Source organism: Barbus barbus (assembly GCF_936440315.1).
Source record: "Barbus barbus genome assembly, chromosome: 11".
Taxonomy (NCBI): Eukaryota; Metazoa; Chordata; class Actinopteri; order Cypriniformes; family Cyprinidae; genus Barbus; species Barbus barbus.
Genome location: NC_136739.1, coordinates 6,783,740 through 6,809,405, shown reverse-complemented (window position 1 = coordinate 6,809,405; position 25,666 = coordinate 6,783,740). Strand labels below are relative to the sequence as shown.

Genomic DNA, 25,666 nt, shown 5'->3' with positions numbered 1-25,666 from the left:
AATCACCCTGGTAACCGTCTATTCACTTTGCTTCCATCTGGTAAGCGCTTCCGTAGCCTGATGGCAAAAACTGAGAGACTTAGGAGGAGCTTCTTCCCCCAGGCCATCAGGCTCCTAAACTCTAACTCTGTGTCATCACTTGACTCCATGTAAATACCAATATATCTATAAGCTATTCATAATTTTTCTACCTCATATTGCTGCTATTTAAATACCCTGTACAACTTTTTTGCACATTCCTGTTATATTACTATTTATGTCAACAACATACTGACCTGCACATTTATATTTATATTTTTTTTATCTTTTTCTACTTTTCTTTTTCTTAATATTTGTATTCTATACAATTGCACTGTCCTCGGAGCGGAGCTGACTTCCATTTCACTGCTGGTTATACTCTGTATAATTGTGTATGTGACGAATAAAAATCTTGAATCTTGAATCTCTTGAATCTTAAATTGAAATGTCCATTTTATCTTTTATATTTATTTTTTATTTATTTATTTTAAATTGAATAACATACAGTTCTTGAAACTTCTGGACTCACCAAATTGGTTCATTTAATAAAAATCAATAAAAGTAGTAATTTTATTTGAAAACAAGCAGCTTCCAGCAGAAATACCAGAAATATTTTAGTCAAAAAGGTTAAATGAAGTAAATGAAGGAAGGTAAAAGCTGAAATTAAATAAAAGAAAGCGTCTGTTGTGAGGAATGTAAAGAAATATGACTGCAATTTTATGCATATAAAACACATATTCATTAATAATTAAGATGAGATCAAAGCCTTTCCCAGGGGCTTCTCAACAGATTTGGGATAAACAGAAACCTCAAATCAACACAGTTATGCTTTTTTTTATTATTATTATTATTATTGAGAAATCTTTTTGTTGGTTTGCTATTGAGAACTAAAATGAGAAGAAGAAAAAAATACTTATTGCGAGAGATGGTAAAAGCACATAAAATTTCACACAACTAAAAAATAAAAGGACAATTCTTAAAAAAAAAAAAAAAAAAAAAAATCCATTTAATAATATCTATAAATGAACTGAAGTAAAACATCTTGGTGAAATTCCTTTTGACATTTGTCTATAAATGTGGCTCTGAATAGCTCTCTCATTCTGAGATACAGTAAAACAGCCTCTCACTCATACCAACAACTTCCCTTCTCAGAAAATACTTATCTGACCACATTGTGGATAAAGAGAGCATTTGTACAAAAGGATCTACTACAATCATGTCAGTGTGGGCCAACAGTGTGGATATCAGTTATCAGGGCCTTTGAAATGCCTGGCAAGCAATCTTTAAGTCAGACTGTTTGATCCGTTCCCTCAAGTGGTCACTTCTCGATCCCAGAATGGTGCGGTGCAGCCTTGAAGCACCCATCCATCAGCCATATTTCCTTTAGCCTGTGGATAAACACTACGCTTTACTGCAGAGAGGAAAAGGTCAGTCATTTTAGGTTCCCTACTGTTGGTGGCATAACTCTGACAGGCAGTCAGGGCGGGGGGCACGGTGGACGTCCGCAGACGATGTGACAAACAAAGCCTTTGGGACTGCAGCGGTTTAAAAGGTCAATCTAAAATTGGAGTTTCTGCCACACTCACAACTGACAAGTTCTTGGCTCTTTCGTTAGAGTCCTTCCTATTAAATGCTATAAAATAATCATCATCAACTGTACAAACTATAACATTGCTGGTTTGGCCATTGCCCAGCTCCAAGTTTGTACCAAACAAAATATTTCATTCCTGGTGCTCTCATCCTATCTGCAGTCAGGATGTGTAGAGGGGAAAAAAAAACATTGGATGGGGCCGTCAGTGCTCTATTCCTGAGAATAATAAGTGTATTGTTCCCAAGTGGGAATATTGAGCCATCAATTGGAGTGGCTCAATCCTCGGAGTGCATATAGACAGGTTATCCATCTCTTATTAAGCAATGTGCATATCCACATTCTGTCCCAAAGCATAATACATCAAGTCGGTTGAAGTGGTTTTGGGCAGGACCACAGCAGTGCAAAGGGGGACTGGTTTAATCCATCTCCAGGTCCATAAGCTTGTTACGGGGACGGGGCGTGTGCAAGGGGTTCCTGGAAAAACAGCAGTGGGCGACAGCGAGACCCAGCAGCACTGAGAGAATACCAGCGATCACAGCAGCAGCCAAACCGTATCCCACTGGCATCTTCAAAGATTCCCACACTACAGAACAACAAACAGAATGATCACTGTCAATCACAAACTTTCATAAAGACACCAGATATGAAAATATAAAAGCTATGGAAGCAAAGTTTGGGAGGAGCAGCTGGGGATGTTGATTTCAGGAGAGTTCCCGCAGTCTTTGACATAAACGCTGAAGAGAGGATATGAAGTCATCAATTCCTCACATTTTTCAGGACCTTTTATTTGTGACAGACAAATACAGCCTCCCAGAACTCTGTAGAAATTTTCATCCCAGGTGGTCCTCCCAAGCTTGCTTTATTGGTAGACCGTGGAAACCTTCGTGAAAAGTTTTAATAGCTTATCTTTCTCCTGGAGGGCCACTTTCTTGCTACACCACAACTGCCTGCATGTTTTTAGTGATCTTGAAAACCTTGATTAGCTGGTTCAGGTGTGTTTACTTGGAGCTTAAGCTAAACTCTGCCAGAAAGTGGCCCTCCAGGAAAGCAGAATTGGACACCCCTGGTCTATACACTATATATTGGAGTCATTACTAAAGTCTTTTGTAAGGCCCAAACTAATAAAACTTTATGGGATTAATTTAATGAGAGAGGAGTCCAGAAAGTTTAACTTGCTTGTTGTGACAAGGGCATCACTTCAGTGTATCTACTAGAGATCAGGGGGATATAGAGGGAATTGTCTGGATTAGAGCAGATGTGACAGGTCAGTGGGTCTAAAGCAGGGGTCTCCATCCCTGCTCCTGGAGAGATACCATCCTGTAGACTTCAGTTCCAGCCCTGCTCCAACACACATGCCTGTAATTATCAAGTTACCCTGAACAAAGCCACTAGAAGGCAAGCCTGCAACCATTAGCCGAAAAAGCGTAAAGGCTAAAGCTAACGCTTCCGGTCTGGCTGTACGTGGGAAAGGAGACCAGAGGCCCTTTTTTTGAATGGATGTCAATGGAGGAGAGGCTTCACTATGCTGAATAAACAGCTTTTTAGCGGACACGGTTTATTTAATGAATCGACAGCCTATCTGCTATTCTTCAACATGTTTACACTAAATAATACTTTTGTATTGAACTATTTTTAGAATTTACCATGAAAAAAAATGCTGTTTTATAAGAGAAGTCACTGACTTTTGCGACAGGTGGGACTCTTCTCATTTATTCCTATGGGATCTGTAAACGGCGATTGAGTGTCGTACAACTCTGACTGAAATTCAATGACGTCAAGGCTGTAATGCGATTGGCTATTAAGGGACAAGTTAGCCGTTACGCTTTCTCCAATAGTAAGTAATACAGACCCTCTCATCTCCCTATAGTAAGATAATCTCTGCCCTGAACACACTGATTAGCTGGTTCAGATGTGCTTAAATGGGGTTGGAGCTAAAATCTGCAGGATGGTAACTTTCTAGAAGCAGGATTAGAAACCGCTGTTCTAAAGGTATACGTGCAGAGACAGGTTCTCCAGGTTTGCTTTCTTTTTCTCACGTATCTGGAACTGGATTTTAACAATTCCCATCCCTAGATATAACCAGGATTCTTACATTCTATTTTGACAGATAGAAATGATGAAGCAGAGGTGAGGTCCTTCTCCTTGTTCCAGGTACCAGTAGCAGGGGACAGGAGCCAGGGTGTGGCGGTACAGTAGTATTCTCCCACATCTCGATCCTGAGTCTTGTGTAAGCTCAGGACAAACATGTGTCGGTCAGTGCGCTCCAGACTAGTGTCATTGGAGCCGGTCTTCTTTACCACTCCCCAGCGGTCCATACTGATGAGAGGTTGGACTCCATTATCTACAGCCCGGTCTGTGTTCTGGAACCAGCGTACATCAAATGCCATATCACCTGTGGAACGGACAGTGCAAAAACTAATTAATTAAGCCAGCATGGAATCAAAATGGACATTTAAACCTCTTCTGTTTCACAATCTAGCGTCAAGTATAATGAAGTGTTGAAGTGTCTACAATATTCGTACCGGAATATCCTGTTTCACTCAAAAATATGTCTGATTATAGAAGGTAAATGGGTTTTGGGTGGTATTCTACACTGACTTTAATCATGAGAGGTAATTTCCTGAGAATGCTAAAGTGGAGTCAGTACGTTCATAGGCATTCTGTTGCAACAATCTAAAGTTGCTGCTGTTTATTCAAGCAAGTGTGTGCCATAACTACAAGGGTATTCAAGTGTATGGAAAGAAAACAAAGCTAAACAGTGTCTTTCAAGTGGCTGAATACCATATACACTCCCTGATGATCCAGAGTGAGGCAGCAGCAGTCAGACAGACTCAGGCAGGCCTCTGCACGCTGTCCTCACTGCTATGTGTGGAATCTCAATGAAGGCCACTGGGTAATCAGAAACTGACAACCATGAGCACAGCTCAAGCCCACCACAATTCACCACAGCATTCTGCTACTCATCAAGTAAAAACCAAGACTACATCTCATAGCAGAATCCCACGTTAACAGCAGACAGCTTATGATTCTTAAAGTGTATGGATCGTTATATTTATTTATGAGTGTGTGACATTTTAATTGTTGCAGAATTGTTTTAGCTATATCTTTAATTTTTTTTACCCTATATACTGATTTTCTCTGACATGGCTTAAGTTTTTATTTATTTTTTAATTTTTTAATGTATATATACATACACATGCTTCCATTCATACATTTTTTTACATGGTTTGGAAAGAAATGTCTTTTCAGTGCTGCATTTATTTGCTCAAACTAGAGTAAAAATGGTAATATTGTGAAATATTACTTCAATTTCAAACAACAGTTATGTTAATACATTTTAAATTTCCTTTAATGAAGTGAGGACCCCGCCACCTAGACAGCCATCGGGAAAAGACCACTGGAACCAGTTGAGGCCTCACAATCTGACTTTGCTGCAGTTGGAACAAACTGCTGGTTCGTTTGGCCAGAGGAGAACTGGCCCCCCGACTGAGCCTGGTTTCTCCCAAGGTTTTTTTCTCCATTCTGTCACTGATGGAGTTTTGGTTCCTTGCTGCTGTCGCCTCTGGCTTGCTTAGTTGGGGACACTTTATTTCCAGCAATATCGTTGACCTGATTGCAAAGACACTATTTAAACTGAACTGAGCTGGACGATGCCATCACTGAATTCAATAACGAAATGCCTTTAACTGAAAATTGAGTGTTTAATCTTGTCATTTTACATTATTTTGACACTATTTTCCTGTTTTGATATTGTGCAGTTGCTTTGACACAATATGTATTGTTAAAAGCGCTATATAAATAAAAGTGACTTGACTTAATACATTTTTATTCCTGTGAAGCAAGGCTGAATTCAGCAGCCATTACTCCAGTCTTCAGTTAATATTTTTGTGGAAACCATTATAAATTTTTTTTTTAAAGAAGAATCTATGAAAGTGAATAACAGCTTTTATTTAAACTATACTATTTTGAAACAATGTAGACGTCTTTATTGTAACCTTGGTTAAGTATTAATAAAAGCAATAATGTCTTAACTTGAAAGCCGATATGCATGGGCATACATACAAAAATGTTGATAACTTTTCTGCTATATCACCTTATCTTTATAGTTATCAATTACCTTAGAAATACATCTCTAAATTAGATTTAAGATCCATTCCAACCATGATGACTCTAGATGGGAAATTAAGGAAAGGCTTTGACACTGTGGCCCTCAATAGCTTTATATACATAAATCCTTTCATCAGTGGATGAGGAATGACAGGGTCCTGACTAGCATGCACTTCCAGGCCCGAGGGTGGACGAACGGCACAAAGGCTGAGTTGATTGTTCCTCACATTTGCTGGATGATTGTGTCTTTTCTACATTTATGCTGTCTGTGATGTTTAATGACTGTACTGTACTTTCTCAGTTCGACATCTACAGCTGCAAGATATTATGAACTATGAGAGATAAATGCAACAAAGCCTTAAAAAGTGATCCTCAAACTACTCAATTTTACTTTTTTTTTTACCAGTTAGGCAACAGTGAATTAAAAGCCTTGATATGATAATATGATGCTTGATGCTGAAGTGCTCTAGCAAACAACCACAGCTGTTAGACCAGATTCATATTATCATCTCATTCATAAAATAAAAATAAACAATAAAATAAAAGATTAAATAAACATCAAATAACATAAGTCAGATGGAGCAGCCACAAGATGACTAGTAGGAGTAGGCCTATTTATCATCCAACAAAACAATTCCCCAGTGGAAGAAAAAGCTATTATGATGAAAGTGAACACATATTTAATTGTTTCAAAATGTCCTCCCAAATGTAAATCCCTAAAATGAATTTTTTTTGCTTCATAGTGCCTTCAGCCTATGCAATGTTTTGTGTAGGACTTAATACATTGGATGCTGTTAAACTGCACAGGCATTTTCTATGAACCTGAGATCATAAGGAGCCTAAGGGAGCAGCACTGCCCTTATTCTCAACCACTGTGAACAACAACTAGGCCAAAATTAGCCTTAAAACAAGGAAATGTTCTTTCTGCTCTAATCAAGGCCAGAATAAAAGAAGAAACCCTCTCAGAACTTATGAGTAACTCTGACTTTACTCAAGGGTACTTTCATCTTCCGGCCTTCTGCTACCTTTCAGCTGAAGCACATGTTCTTGACTGCATTACTTGAGCACATTAGCTCAGCTTGTGTGCAAGAACAAGCAATGTAGACATTAAGATTTATGAATTTAATTAAAAATTAAACATTGTAATGTGACTTCACAATACAGTGCTGTAGAGAACCAGTTCACCTAAATGTAGGTGAACATTTAATTTCCGACAAGTTTTCAACTTTTTTTTTTTTCAGTGGAACACAAATGTAATCTTCACGCAGCTCATGGCGCAGCCTCAAAAATGACAATTTTGGCATCATTTACTTACCCTCATGTTGTTCCAAAACTGTACATCTTTATTTCTTCTGTGAAACATAAAATATGATAAACAGTGTTCAATGTTCCATTGAAAATGGAAGTCATTGGGCTTATTTGATTCCCAATGGTTTGGAACACTATGAGGATGAGTAAATGATGACAATATTCATTTTTGGGTGGACTCTCTCTTCTATTTGTTTGTCAAACAAAACTTAAAGCTTTGGAATATACAAATGAGTTCTGTCTGGAAAATATGACATCAAACTGGATTAGAAAGATGTTGAGGATGAGTAAATGACTGCATTTTCATTCTTAGGTCAACTATGTTTTTAATAGACAAATCCTCAGAGACACACTGTCTATTGCTGCTTGACTCCCTGAGGATTACTCTTAAAGAAACACAATAGAAACACAATAGAAACAGAAGCTTCTCTTCCTTCAGGGCGATAATCTTTGAAAAACCGAACAATAAAACCAGCACAAAAACATCTCTCATTTTTCTATACTGTATTTTGAAAAGAGAAGTGTATTGTACTGACATGCATCTATGACTACAGCATGTGTGTGCCTGCCTGTGGCTACAGACCGATGCGGAAGGAACGTTTTACGTCGAGCTCTGAGTATTACCCAACATTCAACCACAAGCGTGCAACATTTCTGACTGATACGATCACAGCAGACTGAGCAGGCAATGAGACAAACTGCAGCCCGCAGCTCTGTATCATACCACTAAAAAAATAAAGTTAAACATCCAAACCACTCACATCTAACAACTCATTGCAGTGCTTGAAAGGCAGCAATATAACAGTTTTATATTTCACCAACAAGCAATTGGTCTCTCCACACCAAATCACATTTTTAATTCCATTCTACAGTTTCACCAAAAATGTATGCAAAAATGCCATAATGCTAACTTTTCCAAAAATATGTTTTGCTCTGGTGACCACAGTAGGCTCAAATGTAAAGTTAATGTACTTTTGTAAAACTGCTAAATGCTCTTTATAAAGACAATTCAATTTCCTGCCTCACATAACTGTGCATACAGTATTCATGAGTAGCTATTAAGCAACAGGAAGAAAAGGAAAAGACTCTTTGTCATTCCAATGCAGGATGTGACTCAGGGAGTAAAGTTCAGGTGATAATTTCCAACTGGTTCAATTTAGTTTATAATATCAACTGTGAATAACCATAAAACACACCCACATGAACAACAGCATGTGGCTTTGAAGAAAAATGAGACTCATAAAGAAAGGTGGACATTAGGTGCTGCTAAACAAACAGAATGTAGATGCCTTAAGAAGATAAACATGGATATTGCTATTAAAACATGCCATCCAGACAGCCTACAAGGTCAGGCTGGACTAAGGCAAGAAACTGAGCAGGAATGAAAAGACACCAAAATAACTGATGGAAAGCTAAAGTGTTTTACAAAAACCTTTAAATAATTAAAATGCCAAAGAAAGCACTTGGTTACTTCTGAGATTCTGTTCTTTTTATACATCAGAATGCGACATGAAATGAACTGGGAGATTTAAGTTCACTGGGGATGAATCTCAAAACATCTGTCAAAAAAAAAAAAAATTATGAAAGGCGATTAACTCGTGGCATTTATTTAAATGCCATTTAGCGTTATTTTTTAATGCTTAGAAATGTATTTATCTTAAAATTTCTATAAACTTTATATTATATGAATTATATTTCTACAAAACATAGACATTACACAAACAGTACTTGCCAGTGTTCGGAGAAGCTTCCAGGATGGATATGATGCACTTCATTTGGACTGTGTCCCCCGGTAACACATTGTTTGCTTCTGAATGAATGGATATGTTGAATACTGGGCCTGCATGCGAAACAGACATTTGCTGTTTTAAAAGTCTAAATTTCAGAGTCAACTGGATGTTGAAGACTTAAATATTTGTAATATTTCTAAATATTTCAAAAAACAATTTATTCAACCTTTCGTTTGAATTCATTCACTAACAGAGAGAGAGAGAGAGAGAGGCTCCAAAAACGTATTGAGCTGCCTCGCTATCAACTGCCTAAATAGTCTTTTAAGGTAGGACACTAACCGAAATTAAACCTCAAAAGTGACTGATTTGTAAAACTCTATGTGCTACAAAAGAGAAACTTGCCTCTTAATTGATTTCAAACGTTTGCCATTAGCATGCTGCTAATTTAATGATGCAATATTGCACAAAAACATGTAGCACACACAAATATTGGCTACAATGGTCCATTTGAATTAGTCTGGACTATTATTATAGATACTTATCCATAAATAGATATTAATGAATGAGAGAGAGAGAGCTGCAGGGATGACGTTTTATATTATAAACCCATAAATAGATATTAATGAATGAGAGAGAGAGCTGCAGGGATGACATTTTATATTATAAACCCAGAAACTATTTAATATTTTAGCACTTCCGGTTTCATCATCCTGAAGTTAATGGATTTTGTAAATGGGCTTTTGGTTAAAAGCCTGAAATAAAGTCTGTGGTCAACACAAGCTCAAGATATTTTCATGCTTTAATCTACTGCATAATATACATCATTAATACCCTCGAGATTTTTTTTAAAAGCTTTTGCTTGTCATGAAAAAGGTGGTTGCTAACAAGTGGCTAAATGGCATTACAGAGGTCGTTGGACACATTAAATGTCATCATGTTGAAAAGGTAAACTCATCTACTCACAAGTCCACAGCCTTATTGTGTTTAATCTTGCTCTTGCAAACTATTCTAACAAACTTTCAGGGAAATTATTTTTGAAAAAAGACAAAGATTTGTGGGAAGCTATAGTGATATGGATGGTAAAGTCCTGAGACTGTGGTGTAGTACATTTATAGTCTTTACTTCTGCCGATTGGATTTAGGCTATAAAATTCATAAATTGTGCTCATTTGTGAAGATTATCATGAGGAAAAAAGCATGTAAAAATCCTAAACTTTTGGTGATCACAAAGCTTATTTCCCACAATAATCCAAAAGCAATTGGAAAAATCCTGTTGGGTTTTTGTTGAAGGAACCAGGGTGATGTGGACAACTGGGCTGGCCAAGAAAACTGCAACACCACTCCAGCACACAATAAGTATTTTATAATCCACATTTTACTTGTTTTGTCTGCAATCTTGAATTTATTTTTCCCATTATGGGATCACCTTCACTGTGAAGAATACATGTGAATTTGGCCTTAGTTTAGCTTTTGGAACTAGCTTTCACATGGGAGCATGTCTGTGATGTTTTAAAACGCTGCCTATGAACGAAAGAGAGTGAGAGATAGAAAGAGTCTCTGTAGGCAGCATCTGCCCTGAGGGAGACACTATAGAGGTCTAGTCATCCAGAATCAGACAAAGAGGGAACTACAGAAAGTGGGTAACATGACCTCAGCTATAAACATACCCTACAGGCAATTCAGCATCATTCTTTTGAGAATTAAAGCTCACTGAGTCTAGTATAGTTTGCATGATAATACCTGTGTGCACAAAAGCGATCTCAATCTTGTTGGACTCCGCACTGACGGCTTTGATCCAGTCTTGGCTCTGATCCCGTGTCCAGGCCGTGATGTCACAATAGTACAACCCACGATCTGTGACCTGGGCCCCATACAAACGGAAGCGGTACTCGAGCTGCCCGATCTTCTCCAGAACCACGCTGTCAATGCGGCTCGGCTCGCTCCACTCCTCTAGCTGCAAGACTGAGTCCTGGCTAAGTGATAACACTTTGCGCGACTTTCCTCCCAAGACCTCCTCAAAGCGGATGAGCACAGAGTAGCCAGGATTCTTCAGGTTCTGACCAGTCACCCGACAGCTCATCTCAAATGTGGATCCACCAGTCGAGGCTTCTCTCACACGATGGGCTACCACTTGCAAAACTGGAACTAAAAAGATCACATAAATACTCATTAAACTATTGCAAAATACAGTTTGAGAACAATGAAATAAGTAAAACTCTTTGTGGAAAGTTATGTAAAATAATTGAGCAACTTTTAATTTATTTTTACATATTTACATTTTGCTGGAGCTGCATTAAAAGATGCCATCAATCCTTATTGGGTGGTCGCCACCATGTACACTTCATCAGTATCAGATATAGTTTCAGAACACAGTGTAATTGAAATCAAGGGTGCAATGGAGAAGGTCCAGACCAAGACAGAGCAACCATTGTGAGCTAAATCTGTCGTCACATAGAAGACGCCATCACAAAACACAATTAAAGCCATTTACTCTAATCTCTTATTGAGAGCTGAAAAATGAGAGACATTGGAGTCTTTCAAACATCAAGCTTTGATGCATGCTTTTTGAAATAGTGCCCTAAGTGGTACAACTGTCACAGTTGCTGGGAGCACTTAGCTCATGGGGTAAATATGAAATATCAGAAGAGTGACCGCAACTTCTAAAAACAGGCTGGGGACATTTAGTTACGTTACAAAAGTTAGTTTTGACAGTTATATTTTGAAAGTTTACCATTCAGACGTTTAAGAGGACAAACAATTTTAGCTTTAGCAGTAGATTTCTGAATGCAACACAAAATATGAGTTGTATTTTTAACTTTAATGCAATGAACAGACATTAGCATTAGTAGTCTTCTGTGTCACGTTTTCACCTTGAGATCAATTACAGTCAAAGTGGAGCAATGGTTTAAAGAGAATATCAAGGGCACCACGACTGAGGTGCCCTTGAGCAAGGCACCGAACCCACAACTGCTCCCCGGGTGCCGCAGCATAAATGGCTGCCCACTGCTCCGGGTGTATGTTCACAGTGCGTGTGTGTTTACTGCTGTGTGTGTGCACTTTGGATGAGTAAATGCAGAGCACTAATTCTGAGTATGGGTCACCATACTTGGCCACATGTCATGTCACGTCACGTCATATTGCTGATTCTTGCTACTTGAATAATAACATCTAATTTGAAGGAACAGGCATGTAAAGTAACTCCATAGACCTTATGCAGCTCCACCCTTTTTCAGCGCTGCACTCATTAGCTACGTTTCTATCCACCTATTTGTATGCGCATTTTAGAATATTGCATAAAAAAATGAAAGAGCTTAATGGAGCGATGCAGAATTAAAGTTTTTCAGGAGTCATGGCAGAGGTGGCGCAACTATAACGACACGTGAATAATCCCGCCCACTCTAAAGCGGTACTAAACTGCAGTGGAAACACAACCCGAGCCGAACTGAGCCGTGTCGGAAAAGCAGAAAAAGTGGAAAAGCGCCAAAAGAGCAGTAACACAATACAAGAACATGAATATGTTTAACAGGACCAAACACTTGAAAATGTGTTGGCCAAGCACACGGGTTTGCATACTTGCTTAAAGAACGTAAGAATCAATGTAAAAAAAAAAAAAAAAAAAATGTTAGTGTTTCATGGCCATCTTTACCAAATTATATCTAACAGACCTAAAAGGAAGTTCACAAAAACAAAGACCCCAATTTTAGAGCTTACTTTTTGGTGTCCACTGAACAGTGACAGGCGCTGACTGGACCTCCTTCGCTTTTTGAGCGAGATGCTAACGGTCTAATCAGATTCAATTATCTATGCTAAGCTACGCTAAAAGTGCTACCGCCAAACCCGGAGATGGGCTGAATGGAACGGTTTAACTCTTGAGGAGTTGGAAAATTAGCCTATTTTCAAAAATAGTGGAGTGTTCATTTAATGTTGTTCTACTACAAGAATGAAACAAATGTATCACAGTTTCCACAAAAATGCAGCACAACGGTTTTCAACATTGATAAATGTTCTGAATGATCATGTAACACTGAAGACTGGAGTAATGGCTGCTGATAATTTGGCTTTGACATCAGAGGGATAAATTAGGCTACATTTTAAAATATATTCAAGTAGAAAACAATATTACTGTTATTACTTTTTGGTGTCCACTGAACAGTGACAGGCGGTGACTGGACCTCCTTCGCTTTTTCCCATCCACTTTGCTGAGTGGGCTTCCATGCTGTTACCGCACAGGAATAAGAGCCCATGTCCGCATCTCGAGTCTGAAGCATTCGCAGAATGAAGATGTTAGACACTCTCCTGGTCACTGCTATGTCCCCACTGTCCAGCCTCTGCTGGTACTGACTGTCTGCAATCAGCGCTCCTTGTTCATTCAGGGAGGCTATAGTGATTTTCTTCTGAGATACATCTCCAGGCGTGTTTGTAGAGTAAGACCAGGTCACGCCCAGGTGGCCATCTTGGAGGTGGAGGAGGTCGACCACCTCACAGCGCAGTTCAGTGGGCTCATTTGTGGACTGAGGGTTCAGAAAGGGTGTAAGGGTCACCTTGAATTGCAGCTCTGTGAGAGAAGGGAACGTAAAGACAGTCAGTCACAGACTGTGAGACTTTCAAAAAAAGTATCTTACAAAAAGAGCAACTTACAAAAAAAATATTTTTCATGACATTTCACATGTGTTCCCCAACCCATTGTTCAGCCAAACAGACAGTCCAAACTCAAACCCATACCACTGTTCAACAATCCAAGTAATGTTTTAATAGCACCATGGAATCACAGCATTTACACTTTTTGGGGAAATCAACTCAGAAATGGGAAGAAAAAAAAACCTAAAAAAAAAAAAAAAAAAAGTCCATCACATTAGACTAATTTCACAAACCTGTCTTTCAACTCCACTCCAATTTTAACTTAAAATTAACTATTTAATTCAATACTGATTACTAAAGTCCCCACATTGCATTATTGCAGTATTGATTTAATTAAGGAACACTCCACTATTTTTGAAAATAGGCTAATTTTCCAACTCTCCAAGAGTTAAACAGTTGAGTTTTACCGTTTTCGAATCCATTCAGCCGATCTCCGGGTCTGGTGGTAGTACTTTTAGTGTAGCTTAGCATAGATAATTGAATCTGATTAGACCGTTAGCATCTCGCTCAAAAGTGGCCAAAGAGCCAATGATATTACGCACCACCTGAAAATAGTCCCCAGCTATGTAACTAGTTATGATAAATGCTAGTTATGATAGCTGGGGACTATTTTCAGGCGCTGCGTAATATTGCGCCTGCTGCACCCATGGTACGGCAGCAAAGTTCCTTAATTATTACGCCGGAATGAGAGTATAGTTCCTAGACATATCTGTCTAGAAAATCGCAACTTTTCATTTTCCGTCAGTCTTAATACAAGATGTAACTACAGAAGAGTCAAGTTTAAATATCTAAACTCTTTGGTCATTTTTGAGCGAGATGCTAACGGTCTAATCAGATTCAATTATCTATGCTAAGCTACGCTAAAAGTGCTACCGCCAGACCCGGAGATGGGCTGAATGGAACTGTTTAACTCTTGAGGAGTTAATTATACAAATTAGCCTATTTTCAAAAATAGTGGAGTGTTCATTTAATGTTGTTCGACTAAAAGAATGAAACAAATGTATCACAGTTTCCACAAAAATGCAGCACAACTGTTTTCCAGATTGATAAATGTTTTGAATGATCATGTAACACTGAAGACTGGAGTAAGGGCTGCTGATAATTTGGCTTTGCCATCAGAGGGATAAATTAGGCTACATTTTTAAATATATTCAAGTAGAAAACAATATTACTGTTTTTACTGTATTTTTACGTAAATACAGCCTTGGTGAGCATAAAAGACTTTTGAATGGTAGTGTATGTAAAGTTGTTTACTATGAATTGCTATATTTGTGTGTACATCTAAGTGAAAATGATTAACTATTTTTTTTCTTTGTGCTCATTTAGTGAACAAAATTGTTAAGTCACATGTTATTTCTTGTTTAAAGTGTTTTACTTTTTGCATCTTGGTTCCAAAGGACTTTTGGTTAAAATGTTTGTGGTCTCTGACTAAAAATAATCAATTGCCATTCCAGATCAAATACATTTCAAAAGGTATGAACAACACTGAGATACAATTGTATCAGGTATCTCACCAAGTCTGTATGCAGTGTATGCAGAGGTATGGTAGTTGACCTAGCTTTTCATCTCTGGATAGGAAGGGAAGGGCAAGGGTGCACATTCTCTCAATTTTCAGCTGTCATTGTTCAAGCTATGATAAGCTCTCACACACACACACACACACAGGTCTGACTTTGTGTATTTGACACCAGGCCAGCTCACTCACTGCCACTGTAATCACACATTGTGCCCAGCTGTTGTGTACTTTGAGAAAAGACACCTGTTTGCATGGTAAGAAAACACTTTAGTTCTCTGAAAGTACTGTACTCCTAAAGACAGAGGACCTGAACTGACAAAATTAGTCTCTGCAGATGCTTAACCAGTTCCTCTACTCCTTATCTAACTGACCCATCTCACATATAAAATGCATGCATTTCCTCCAGCACGGTGTCGTCAAAAACATCTCACAAAACAGCTATCACTGGCTTATAAAAGTAAAAAAAAAAAGCTTAAAGCGGTCTGAGCCTTGTGCACACTGCATTTAGCACTATTATGTAGCGTAGCTTTGAATAACCTGCTACAAGGAAATTCCCCAAGCTGAATTCACAGTGCAGTTAGAATATGAAAAACACTGATTAACATTTAACGTTGAGGGAGAAGACTTCAAAAATAAAGAAGCATGTTGCACAGAAATCCTTGACATGATTCTATCACCAGCGGCAAACAAGGAAAGAAAGAAAGAAAGAAAGAAAGAAAGAAAGAAGCCAGGAGTGTGCTGGTGCTCTGTAAGCACACAATGAAGAGTATAAAAAACTGAACAGACAGAACTCCACGATTAACAGTTGTAATGTTTCACAATGAGCCATCAGAATGAAAGAGAGGATTTTTTTTCTCTCTCTCGTCAGTCTTATTGTTGCCTGTAATTATTTTATTTCTTGGCAAATTGGCTAATTCATTTGAATTTGTGCGATCTCATTCATATGTTTTCGTACTATTCAATTCAATAATTTATGTGAAAACGTCACCTCGGAAAATAGGTTTACCTGTGAGACTGTGGTATGTTTTCAGCAATATCTCACTATTAATAATTAATTATCAGTGAGTCCTGGCTCATGAGAAGTAACTCACAAATGTACCGTTTCAGCAGATTGTTCAATAATTGAACAATCTGCTGGGAATCCCTGAAAATATAGTTAATCAGGACAGAAGACCTGAGGAATTTAAAGATATTTTGAAGCTTAGTTGTAAGTCATGTTGTACTTTTCAAACTTTACAACACATTTAAAATGAGCTAGAAAACAAAGTTTGTCAGCTTCCTATATAGTCCAGCCCTACTTTACATATGTAAAACATTTCTTGTTTTTTTTCTCCTGATATCATATGACACTGCAAAGCCTTAGAAACGGAATCTTCTTCCCTTACATTAGATAAGCCACTGTAACTGTCAAGTACACCAGGAAAAGAATTGGATCAATCATTCACAGACAAACAACAGGTTAGAGATTAATTTAGAGCTAATTTACAGCAACACTGGACTGAACAAAAAGAAAACTGATTCATATGTAATCTGGAAGAATCTTTAAATAAATTAATTAAACTGGTTTGTGTTTTATCAAATATGACTTCCTAAAACACCAAGATTTGCTTTCCATTTATGAAGGGTGAAATGCAGTGCACTCAGATAGGGCAGCCAGTGACTCTGTTTGCTTGGTAAACTTCAAACATCCCTCACACATTGTAGCACTCCAGTCTGGAGGCCGGTAAGAGGGTCAGAGATAGCATCAGGGCCAACAGCAAACAAAACTGGCTCAATTACCCACAAACACACCGCTGCCAGTACTTTCTGTGGTACTTTTGACAGCAGGCATCTAGTAATCTTACGTAGTTTAAAGGTGAAGTAGGGAAGGGCAAGGTAGAGTATGCTGTGGGAGAAAGTATGTTTACACGTCTGGAAGTGTTTGGGACTTTCTATTCCCTGAGGGAGTTTCTAGTCTTGTGAGTAAATCAGAGATAGAAACAAAAACAACAACAAAGGGATTACTTGTGCCAGCAAATGTCGTGCAAACTTATCTCTCAGTTTTCCATCCATGTTGTGTTGTCAGTAAACTATATCTAGCAAAATCTAAGATGGTGTGATCTGCACAACAGAAGGAATGTGTCCATCCACATGTTATCTTGACAACAAATGGGAGGACAGAGGTGAAAAATCACAGAAGAACGACGGATACAAACCAAAATGATCACATTCATCAAATATCACATAACCTCAGAAGATTCAGAAGGTGTAAACCTGGATTACGGATTTCTTGTAATGATACTTTTGGTAACACTTTATTATAGGAACCAATTCTCATTATTATTAACTAGTTACTTATTAGCATGGCTATTAATAACATATTGGCTGTTTATTAGTACTTATAAAGCATACAGTGCCTATAGAAAGTCTTCATACCCCTTCATTGTTTTTTTTCACATTTTGTTATGTTGCACTATGTTAAACTGCTTTAAATTACTTTTTTTTTCACTTAAAGCTACACCCCCCCTCACCATCTGCATTTTTTTTTTTTTTTTTTTTTGCCATTCCTTTGACCTCATGGCTTAGTTTTTGCTCTGACATCCATTTCAGCTGTTAAACTTTATATAGACAGGCGTGTGTGCCTTTCCAAATCATGTCCAATCAACTGAATTTGCCACAGATTAACTCCAGTCAGAGTATAGAAACATCTCAAAGGCGATCCAGTGGAACTGGAATGCTCCTGATCTAAATTTCAAGTGTCCAGGCAAAGGGTATGAAGACTTGTGCATTGTTATTTTTTCTGCGTTTCCTTTTTAATATATTTGCAAAGTTGTGATAAATCCAGTTTTTGCTTCGTCACTATTGTTAGTGCGTTCTAGATTTATGTGAAAAAAAAGTAATTTAAAGCAGTTTAACATAACGTAACAAAATGTGAAAACAAATGAAGGGGTATGAAGACTTTCTATAGGCACTGTAAATTTTGCATGACCATATTATACATCCCTCCCTAATCCGAAACTTAACAACCACTAGCTATTAATAAGCAAAAAAAAAAAAAAAAAAGTAGTCTAAGGCAAAAGTTGTAGTTTGTTAATAGCAAGAATTGGACTTTTAAATAAACTGTGATCATATTTTCTACATTGTGACCATATTCTACATTGGGCATCCTTAGACATTCTTACTTTGAATAGAATCAGTCATTGCCAATATTTGTAATCCCTCAGGGCCTCTTTACAACTTCAAGTCAAGCAGAGATAAAATGTACACATTTACTGAAGTGAGAGCCACATGAAAGAACTTGGATAGGCAGGAGTGCTTTTAATAAAATACTATAAAGAGGTCACAGCTACAGTCCAGAAATCCCTTAGAGTCTGCTATCATTGTTCGTAAGGCTTCATAATAACAGGGACTTAGAAATCAGTATCGTCTTGTCTGGTGTCTACAGGCAATAATTTCTCTTACGAATCCCAGCATAAATTAAAAAGAGTTAAAGTAATGGTTTCTGTAACTCAGACAACCATGCTAATCTCAGGCTCAGACGGCAAACCTACAGTACACATTTTCTAATGCATATTGCACACAAAATACATAAATACCAGAGTGACAGGTTTGAATTAATCATTTAAATGTGTCAGGTTGATATTACATCAGTTAGACAGTCTCTTTTTGTCTACACTTTTAAAAAGTTTGATGATAAAGGTTGAACTGAGTCTGCTTAGCATGCTCAGTTTGATCACGGATTCCTATTTCTTCAAAAGTTGAGGCAGAACAATTCCACCTGGTTTATAAGTGCCACTATGGCGAGTCACACACATCACAGTGAGTCTTTACTTGATTTGAGAAGTCTGTTTTTGTAAAATTATAAAATCTAATATATACTGAATATGCCCATTGGCAAGCATTGTGACTGGAGAAATTACCTGTAATAACAGCACACATCAATGTAATGTGTTTGGTCAAAACATGAATTATAACTTGCTTTATAATTAAAGTATAAAGCAAATATTTAGCGTTGTTTTAAGTATTCCTTTTTTAGTATTTCCTAATTTACTCAACTGCCTACTATAACTAAGTTCAGAAAACTCAACAATGCTTTCCAGCTGGTTGCTTTATTCTTTTAACTGAACATTTCAAAGAGTAAAGGATGTTTGCTTCCTAGTCAATCAAAGAATGCCCTCTAAAACCAGAGCGCATCAGCTGCTCTCTCCAATAGTTTTCTGCGGGAGGAAAATGCTTAACAAGAAACTTTGCACATTGCGTTCATATTCTGCTGTTCTGCCACGGATTTGCAGGTCTTGTCTTTTTCTCCTACAGATGACTTGCAGGACCCTCTTCATTATTGTACTAAATTTGTTTTAATTGTTTAACCTCCACAGCGTCTTGTCTCCATTTGCAACGCACACGATTAGTGTTGAATGCAAGTGACGTCGCAGGTAGCAGAAAGTGCAAGTGGCGATTGCAAGTTACTTCGTAATTTAGTTTCTTTTTTCTTGTCTTCACCACCTGGCTACTGTTGTAAAATGTTGAGAGATTCAAACAAAAAATAATCATTAAATAGAACAAAATAAAAAAATAAAAAAGACTGCAAGTGACGTCACTCACGGAAGCGCAAGCGTCTGAGAGTGCAAGCGCAAGTCTGCAGCCAGACCCTATTCGCTCACTACAGATCAGAACAGTCAGGTTCTGGAAATAAACTTACCATTAATTTTGTCCTTAGAGAAACTAATTTAACAAATAATGCTTTCAAGACAGATTTACTACCAGCTCTGAAGTTAAGATTCTGCAGAAGGCAATAATCAGAGTAATTTTTAAATTTAATAAATAAAATGAACTTAAACACCATCCTTTCTGCTGGAGATCTACATTGCTCATAATCCAGAGGGAAAATCAACCAGTGACAGAAGTTGCTGTTTAAATGGAAATTGTGGCAAAAGTGTTCAGCAGGGTCCGCCTACTCCCAAGAATTATTGCAAAAAATGTAATTGAGTATTCCTAGACTCTCAAACTACTTTTAAGCTTATTGCTAAAGTTTTTTTTTATAATTTTTTATAATTTTAATATTTATTATAAGACATCACTGTTGTGCTCTACATTATATTACTGGAAATGTCGTCACAACTTCACAGTCTCAAGTCATCAGAAATGGAAAAAAATAATAATCATATCTCGTAAAAGAACTGCACACTTTAACAGAAGGCTATCACTACAATACCAGGTATTTTTTATAGCACAACCTCATAATTATGTCGCTGGTAATGGAGTCAGTGTCCCTATGTTTCGTGAATCAAGACCCATAATTGTAGTCACAATCTACAAACTTGCATGATAGGGAACTGAGGAGAGAATGATACCCCTTTTCCACCAAAGCAGTTCCAGGTGCTAGTTCAGAGCCAGTGCTATAGCCGGTTCTTAGTTGGTTCGACTGGCGAGCGCTTTAAGAACCGGTAGCTTTTCCACAGGCTAGAGAGCCAATACAGAGCCAGGGCTTACGTCACTGAATACGTTTCATGTTTCGGTTCACTAGCACGGCACAACAGGCTTGTTCGAGGTGCATCAGCGCCATGCAGATCAATCGATCGATCGGCACACAACACACTAAAGCACCGCGAGAGCGATCCAAAAGCATAAAAGAGCCGTCTGCTTTCCAGTCACCCCCGCAGCACCCCGATATGCCTCGCACCGAACAGTCCGCGCAGTGCCGATCCATCCCGAACAAGCCTAAACAAACTATCAGCAATGGCGGACGTTGCGTTGCTATTGATGTTCATGGCTCTGCAAACCTACATTGGTATTCAAACACGGCGAATCAAACATGTTAGCGTTTAGCTGCTATTTCAAATATGGCGGTCTAAGTTTCTGTTCTTCTTGTTGGTCACGGTAACCCCGCCCCCATCCCCTGACGCAAGCAGTTCTAGCCCAGCAATGCTTTGGTGCTACTTACGAACCGCTTTTACTGGTTCGGAGCTGGTGCTTTGTGTGTCGAAAGACAAAGAACCGGTTTGAAACTAGGCTCTGGCTCCAAACCTGCACTGGAACTGCCTTGGTGGAAAAGGGGTATGAGATGTGACTCACCTGTGGGTGTAACAACCACCTTTCCCATTTCCTCAGACTTCTCCAAAATGTTACGCCAGTTTCTTCCTTCTTCACCCTGTCTCACCCACTCCTGGGCCGTACACACATACTCCCCTTGGTCTGATGGCTTTGCTCTTTTCAGGACCAGTCCATAAAAACCACCTCCACGAAGGTCCAACTCAAGTCCACCATCTATGTAACGCTGAGTGTAATTGTGTCCTACTTTGATTTTATCATCCGGCCCAAACGTCAAGATTTCCTCCACCGGGCTGCTCACTTTCCTGATGGACCAAGTAACGGAGAGGAAGGTGTGCGCCGTGAAGCCCCGTGTCATGCTGCACTGGAGTTCCACTGATTCTCCCTCAGACACCGCTGACTTGGGAATGGCTGGAGCCACCTTCAGACTGTCCCCGATCACTGGACATAACAAAATGACACTTTAAAGCAGGAAGAAGAGCTGTGTGTCAAAAGGTTTAAAAAGTGAAGTGTCACCAAACAGACTTGCAAAAATAATGCTGAGACAATATTTTCCATATACCACCTGTCTTCCACTGTTAGGACAAACAAGTAATCCCACTATAATCTTAAACCAGAAGTCTAAAACTCAATTCCTGGAGGGCCACATCTCTGCAGAGTTTAGCTCCAACCAGCTCCAAATCACACCTGCTTGTGAGTTTCTAGTATTTCTGAAGAGACTGATTAGCTAGATCAGGCGTGTTTGATTAGGGTTGGAGCTAAACTGTGCAGAGCTGTGGCTCTCCAGGAATTGAGTTTGAGACCAATGGTTTAGACCAGGGGTGTCAAACTCAGTTCCTGCTCAGTCAAAAGTTTGGGATCAATGTTTTTTTTTTTTAAAGAAATTATTACTTTTATTCAGCATGGATGCATTAAACTGATCAAAAGTGAAACTCTGGTGAACACGAGTTATTATCACTCATTTCCTCACAATTTCTACGTGTTTGTTACAGGAAAAAAAGTGTGGTTACTAGTACATCATAGCATCAGCTAAAAGAGCCACTAAGAGCTGGTTTGCATTTCACACTTGACTTTTCTCACACTCTGTGTCTGTCAGTGTCACAGTGAATGAATCAAGCTCTATTTTGGCTAAAGTTGTAGCGAAATTTCTAATTGTGACTGCTTCCTTAATGGTCCTCTCTAAGGCCTAACAAAATCTAGGGAAAACAAATCTAGAAATGAAAGGAAAAGCTCACCCAGATATGAACATTATCTAATTTACTGACCCAGAAAATCTACAAATAAAGCTGGATCAGTCAAGATATAATCTTATGCAGTCAAATATAACAGTTCATTAAATATTTTGATCTATTCATCACACAAACTCATATGTTATGCTCCCTGTGTTGTTCTGTACTTTCATTGTGCTATTATTTTGTTGTTGTTGTTGGTGTGGGAGAGGTCATTTTGTCCATCTCCAAAAGTGGAGTGGAGTGATAAAATCAGCATACTGTCTTAAAAAAGCTTCAGAGCTCCTCTGTTAAGCTCCACAGGCTTTTAACCTAGCCGACAGAACAAAGAATAAGTCTTTGTATTTTTGTCTTCAAGCCTTGCAGTGCAACCTTGTTAAACTTTATAAATCTACTGCATCATATCTGATACAAAAATAATATCTGATACATCAACAGGATCAAAATTTTGCTGAAAGCCGGTTAGGCAGTTAGAACAAGCCTCTGCTATTTTATTTTCATTTTCATTGAATAATGTACTTGTTTTGATTTCAGTTATGCAATTTGTTAATAAAGATATCATCTATTTGAAAATTTGCTTCAAGGTTTTCGGACATGTGCACTTCTGGAATTTACATGGTTTTAAAGACACTTCATTGTTGTTTCTTATGTATTTACACACTCGTGCTGTCGAACTGTTGTATAAATACAATATCAGACTCATAGATGTGAGATATTACCTACGGCTGAATCGCAGCCGTGCTGATATACAGCAAAACCTCATGTCTACGAGTGTGATATTGCTCATTTAAAATTATTTAAAACACGGAGTATGAACAAACCCTTGTGATACACAATATTTACCCAATGTTGGAACTGGCAGTACGACCACTTCGGTTAATTGACATTGGTTATTAACCAATAATCTCTAAATGCCTAAATATCGCTTAATATACAAGTATGTCACTAACATTGTCATTCTGTAGTCACTGTCACAGGATATTATAAATAAATAAACCTGTTTTGGGATGAATATTAGTACCTTAGAGTTGTAATATGTACTCTTAATGTACCCTTAGAGGGTGCTACCCCAAAAGGTACAGGTTTGGCACATTTTTTTCTGAGAGTGAAGTAAAAATCTTTAAAAATTAAAAGTCTTTACAGGCTTGACCAACCTTTGAGCTCCACATCGGCGTAGTAGTTCCCGCTGATGACCGAATCAGTGCTCGGGGTACTGCAGCGATACACGCCACTGTCTGTTGCTCTGACCTTCTTGAATTTGAGTTCAATAGAAGCACCTTCCAGCTTATTATAACTGATGTCACCACTGTAAACCCGGTCCCTCATTGAAGGGTCCACAAATTTACTGTCAAAGGTGGAGACAAGCGGGAGCAATTTATCTCCGGCAAGGGCCAAAGACCACTCAAAATCCTGATCACGGGGTCCCTCGTAGTCAGATACATCACAGCGAATGGAGACAGCTTGCCCCTCTACATGGACTAGAGGACCGACCGGAACCTTCACCACACGGGCCTCACAGAACGACACTGAGAGAAGAAGAGAGGATTTCTCAGGTAAACAGTACTATACAGGAGCTTGAGTTCTGTGAGACACAATAATGGACTACTGGGGAAAAAAACTGTTCTGTAATAACAGTATGATCAAATACACAGTATCAGTCAAATATCAGTATCAGTCATACTGAGTGCAGGATGAGTCATCCAAATTTTTGGTCTGCTTTTTTTCCTGATGAGAAAGACTGTAAATAATACATGCGTTTATCTGTTAAAAGTTTTGTTAGAACTACACTAGCATAAAGATGACCTCAAGGAGATGTGTCTATTTATGGAAATGTTAATTGTAAATAACCATATTAGGACATGGATGAGTTCAAAGCACTAGAATGAAAACACGCCATCTCATCTAAAAGTGAATATTAACATTTTATTGGGTTGGGAATTAAGTGCTCCGAGACAAATTATATCAGCATGGCAGCTGAAGAGAGATAATTCACTAACATGGAACAAGCCAAAGAATGAGCTGGAACATTACACTGGAGAAAACAAGCTGAAAAGAAGAGCAGAGGGACAGAAACCACAACTGAGAGAAGGTGACATGTAAAAACTTGCCTCTTCATGAGAGATTGGCTGTTCTTGTAAGGCGGAAGACTTAATTTAAGGAACAGAAGAAAAACATGAAACTAGTGAAATATATGGTAAAATTAACCTGCTGTGTTAGGGCCATGCAATTAAGGTCAAAAGCTGTATTAAACAGGACACAAGGCAAGTTGGTAAGTGAGAGCAGATCAGAGCTGATTACATGAATGATAATGAATAGGAACAAGCTGAAACATCACCAAAAAACATACTAAACAGCAACTCTAAAGTCATGCGAGTATATGATGGAAAAATAAATTAGGCTTTAAATATCTTGCATAAGGAAGGAAATGTTTCTCGTATCTTTCATTGTTGACGTCAAAAGTCAAATTTGGCTTTGGCACAAATTTCTGTCAATGGCACAAGGGTTTAGACAAGTACGTTTTGGTGAATAAGCGGTTTAGAGCATGAAAACTGAATAAAGAAATCTTAAAATAAATAAAAAGAAAATACTGAAGCTTATTAACTGACCAATATAATATTGTTGATTAACAGTAAATGAACTGATAAGGAAAATTTGTAAACATCATTAGACAGAAGAATTTGACTGAAATTTGAGGTTGGTCTCAAAAACATTCATTATTTTATGAATTATGTCATAAAATAATACAACAAACAACCATATTAAGAGTTTACAATAAAGACACAATGTTTGTCTAACGCTTGTTGTTATCAAACTATAATTAGATGCAAACATACACTTTTCACACGCGTTTTATAAACCAAGCCTACTTGTTACCTTAAAACAATGAGTGCATCCGTTTCTTAATCAAGAACTAGTCAACTTACCCAGAGCAATAATCAAAATCACAGGACGGAGTCCCTTTCCTTTATCCATTTTGTGAAGGCGCGTGATTTTCCCACGGGATCGCCTTTGTCATTCAAACCGGGCAGAGAGCGTGAAATCCTGCTGTGAGAGCGGTGAACGAGTCTCTCCCGTTACTAAAGCTGAATTAAGTTTTGCGAGTCGCGCTGTTTAGTCCTTTAGCGTATGAATGCTGGTACATCTGCGCATGCTGCATGATAAAACTCAGGACAGAGGGTTGGATCGGCACAGTCGTGCCCGGAAGTGTGTGTGTGTGTGTGTGTGTGTGCGCGCGCGCGCGCGTGCGTGTTCGCCGCAGGTGAAGTACCGCCGCACCCGTTGCTGCGCAGCGCTGAGTCGTGACAGTGCAGGCAAAATACAGCCACTAATTATCTCCCAGAATAACTCAAAACGTCCAGAGAGACCCCCGAACCACCCACTTCTATCCTCACATGTTCCCAGAACGGTGCAGAATGAATAATTTATGGCAAGAAATCGTCCTCATTAACCTATCTGTCCTTTCATCTCTGAGAGCAAGCCATTGAATATCCTCTCTTTACCTT

General features: G+C 38.4%; 1 protein-coding gene across 1 annotated transcript; it reads right to left on the bottom strand.

The window, feature by feature from the left end:
- Positions 1 to 507: 507 nt before the first annotated feature.
- LOC306876656 (prostaglandin F2 receptor negative regulator-like) lies at positions 508 to 25,385 on the bottom strand. The gene is made up of 8 exons (XM_079427992.1): positions 25,088 to 25,385; positions 23,318 to 23,689; positions 20,959 to 21,375; positions 12,886 to 13,308; positions 10,494 to 10,898; positions 8,757 to 8,864; positions 3,702 to 4,001; positions 508 to 2,192 (listed from the first exon to the last, which is right to left on the bottom strand). Exons 1-8 carry the CDS (start codon positions 25,134 to 25,136, stop codon positions 2,026 to 2,028), a joined length of 2,241 nt encoding a protein of 746 aa, XP_079284118.1. The 5' UTR covers positions 25,137 to 25,385; the 3' UTR covers positions 508 to 2,025.
- Between the last annotated feature and the right edge of the window lie 281 nt (positions 25,386 to 25,666).

What these genes read in the sequence shown, in the direction of transcription:
- LOC306876656 (XM_079427992.1), bottom strand. Translation starts at nt 25,136, where the DNA reads ATGGATAAAGGAAAGGGACTCCGTCCTGTGATTTTGATTATTGCTCTG. An exon ending in GATCGCTTTTGTGCACACAG is followed by an intron (nt 8,865 to 10,493) that starts GTATTATCATGC and finishes TTTCGCATGCAG; the next exon opens with GCCCAGTATTCAACATATCC. An exon ending in TCTATCTGTCAAAATAGAAT is followed by an intron (nt 2,193 to 3,701) that starts GTAAGAATCCTG and finishes GTTGTTCTGTAG; the next exon opens with TGTGGGAATCTTTGAAGATG.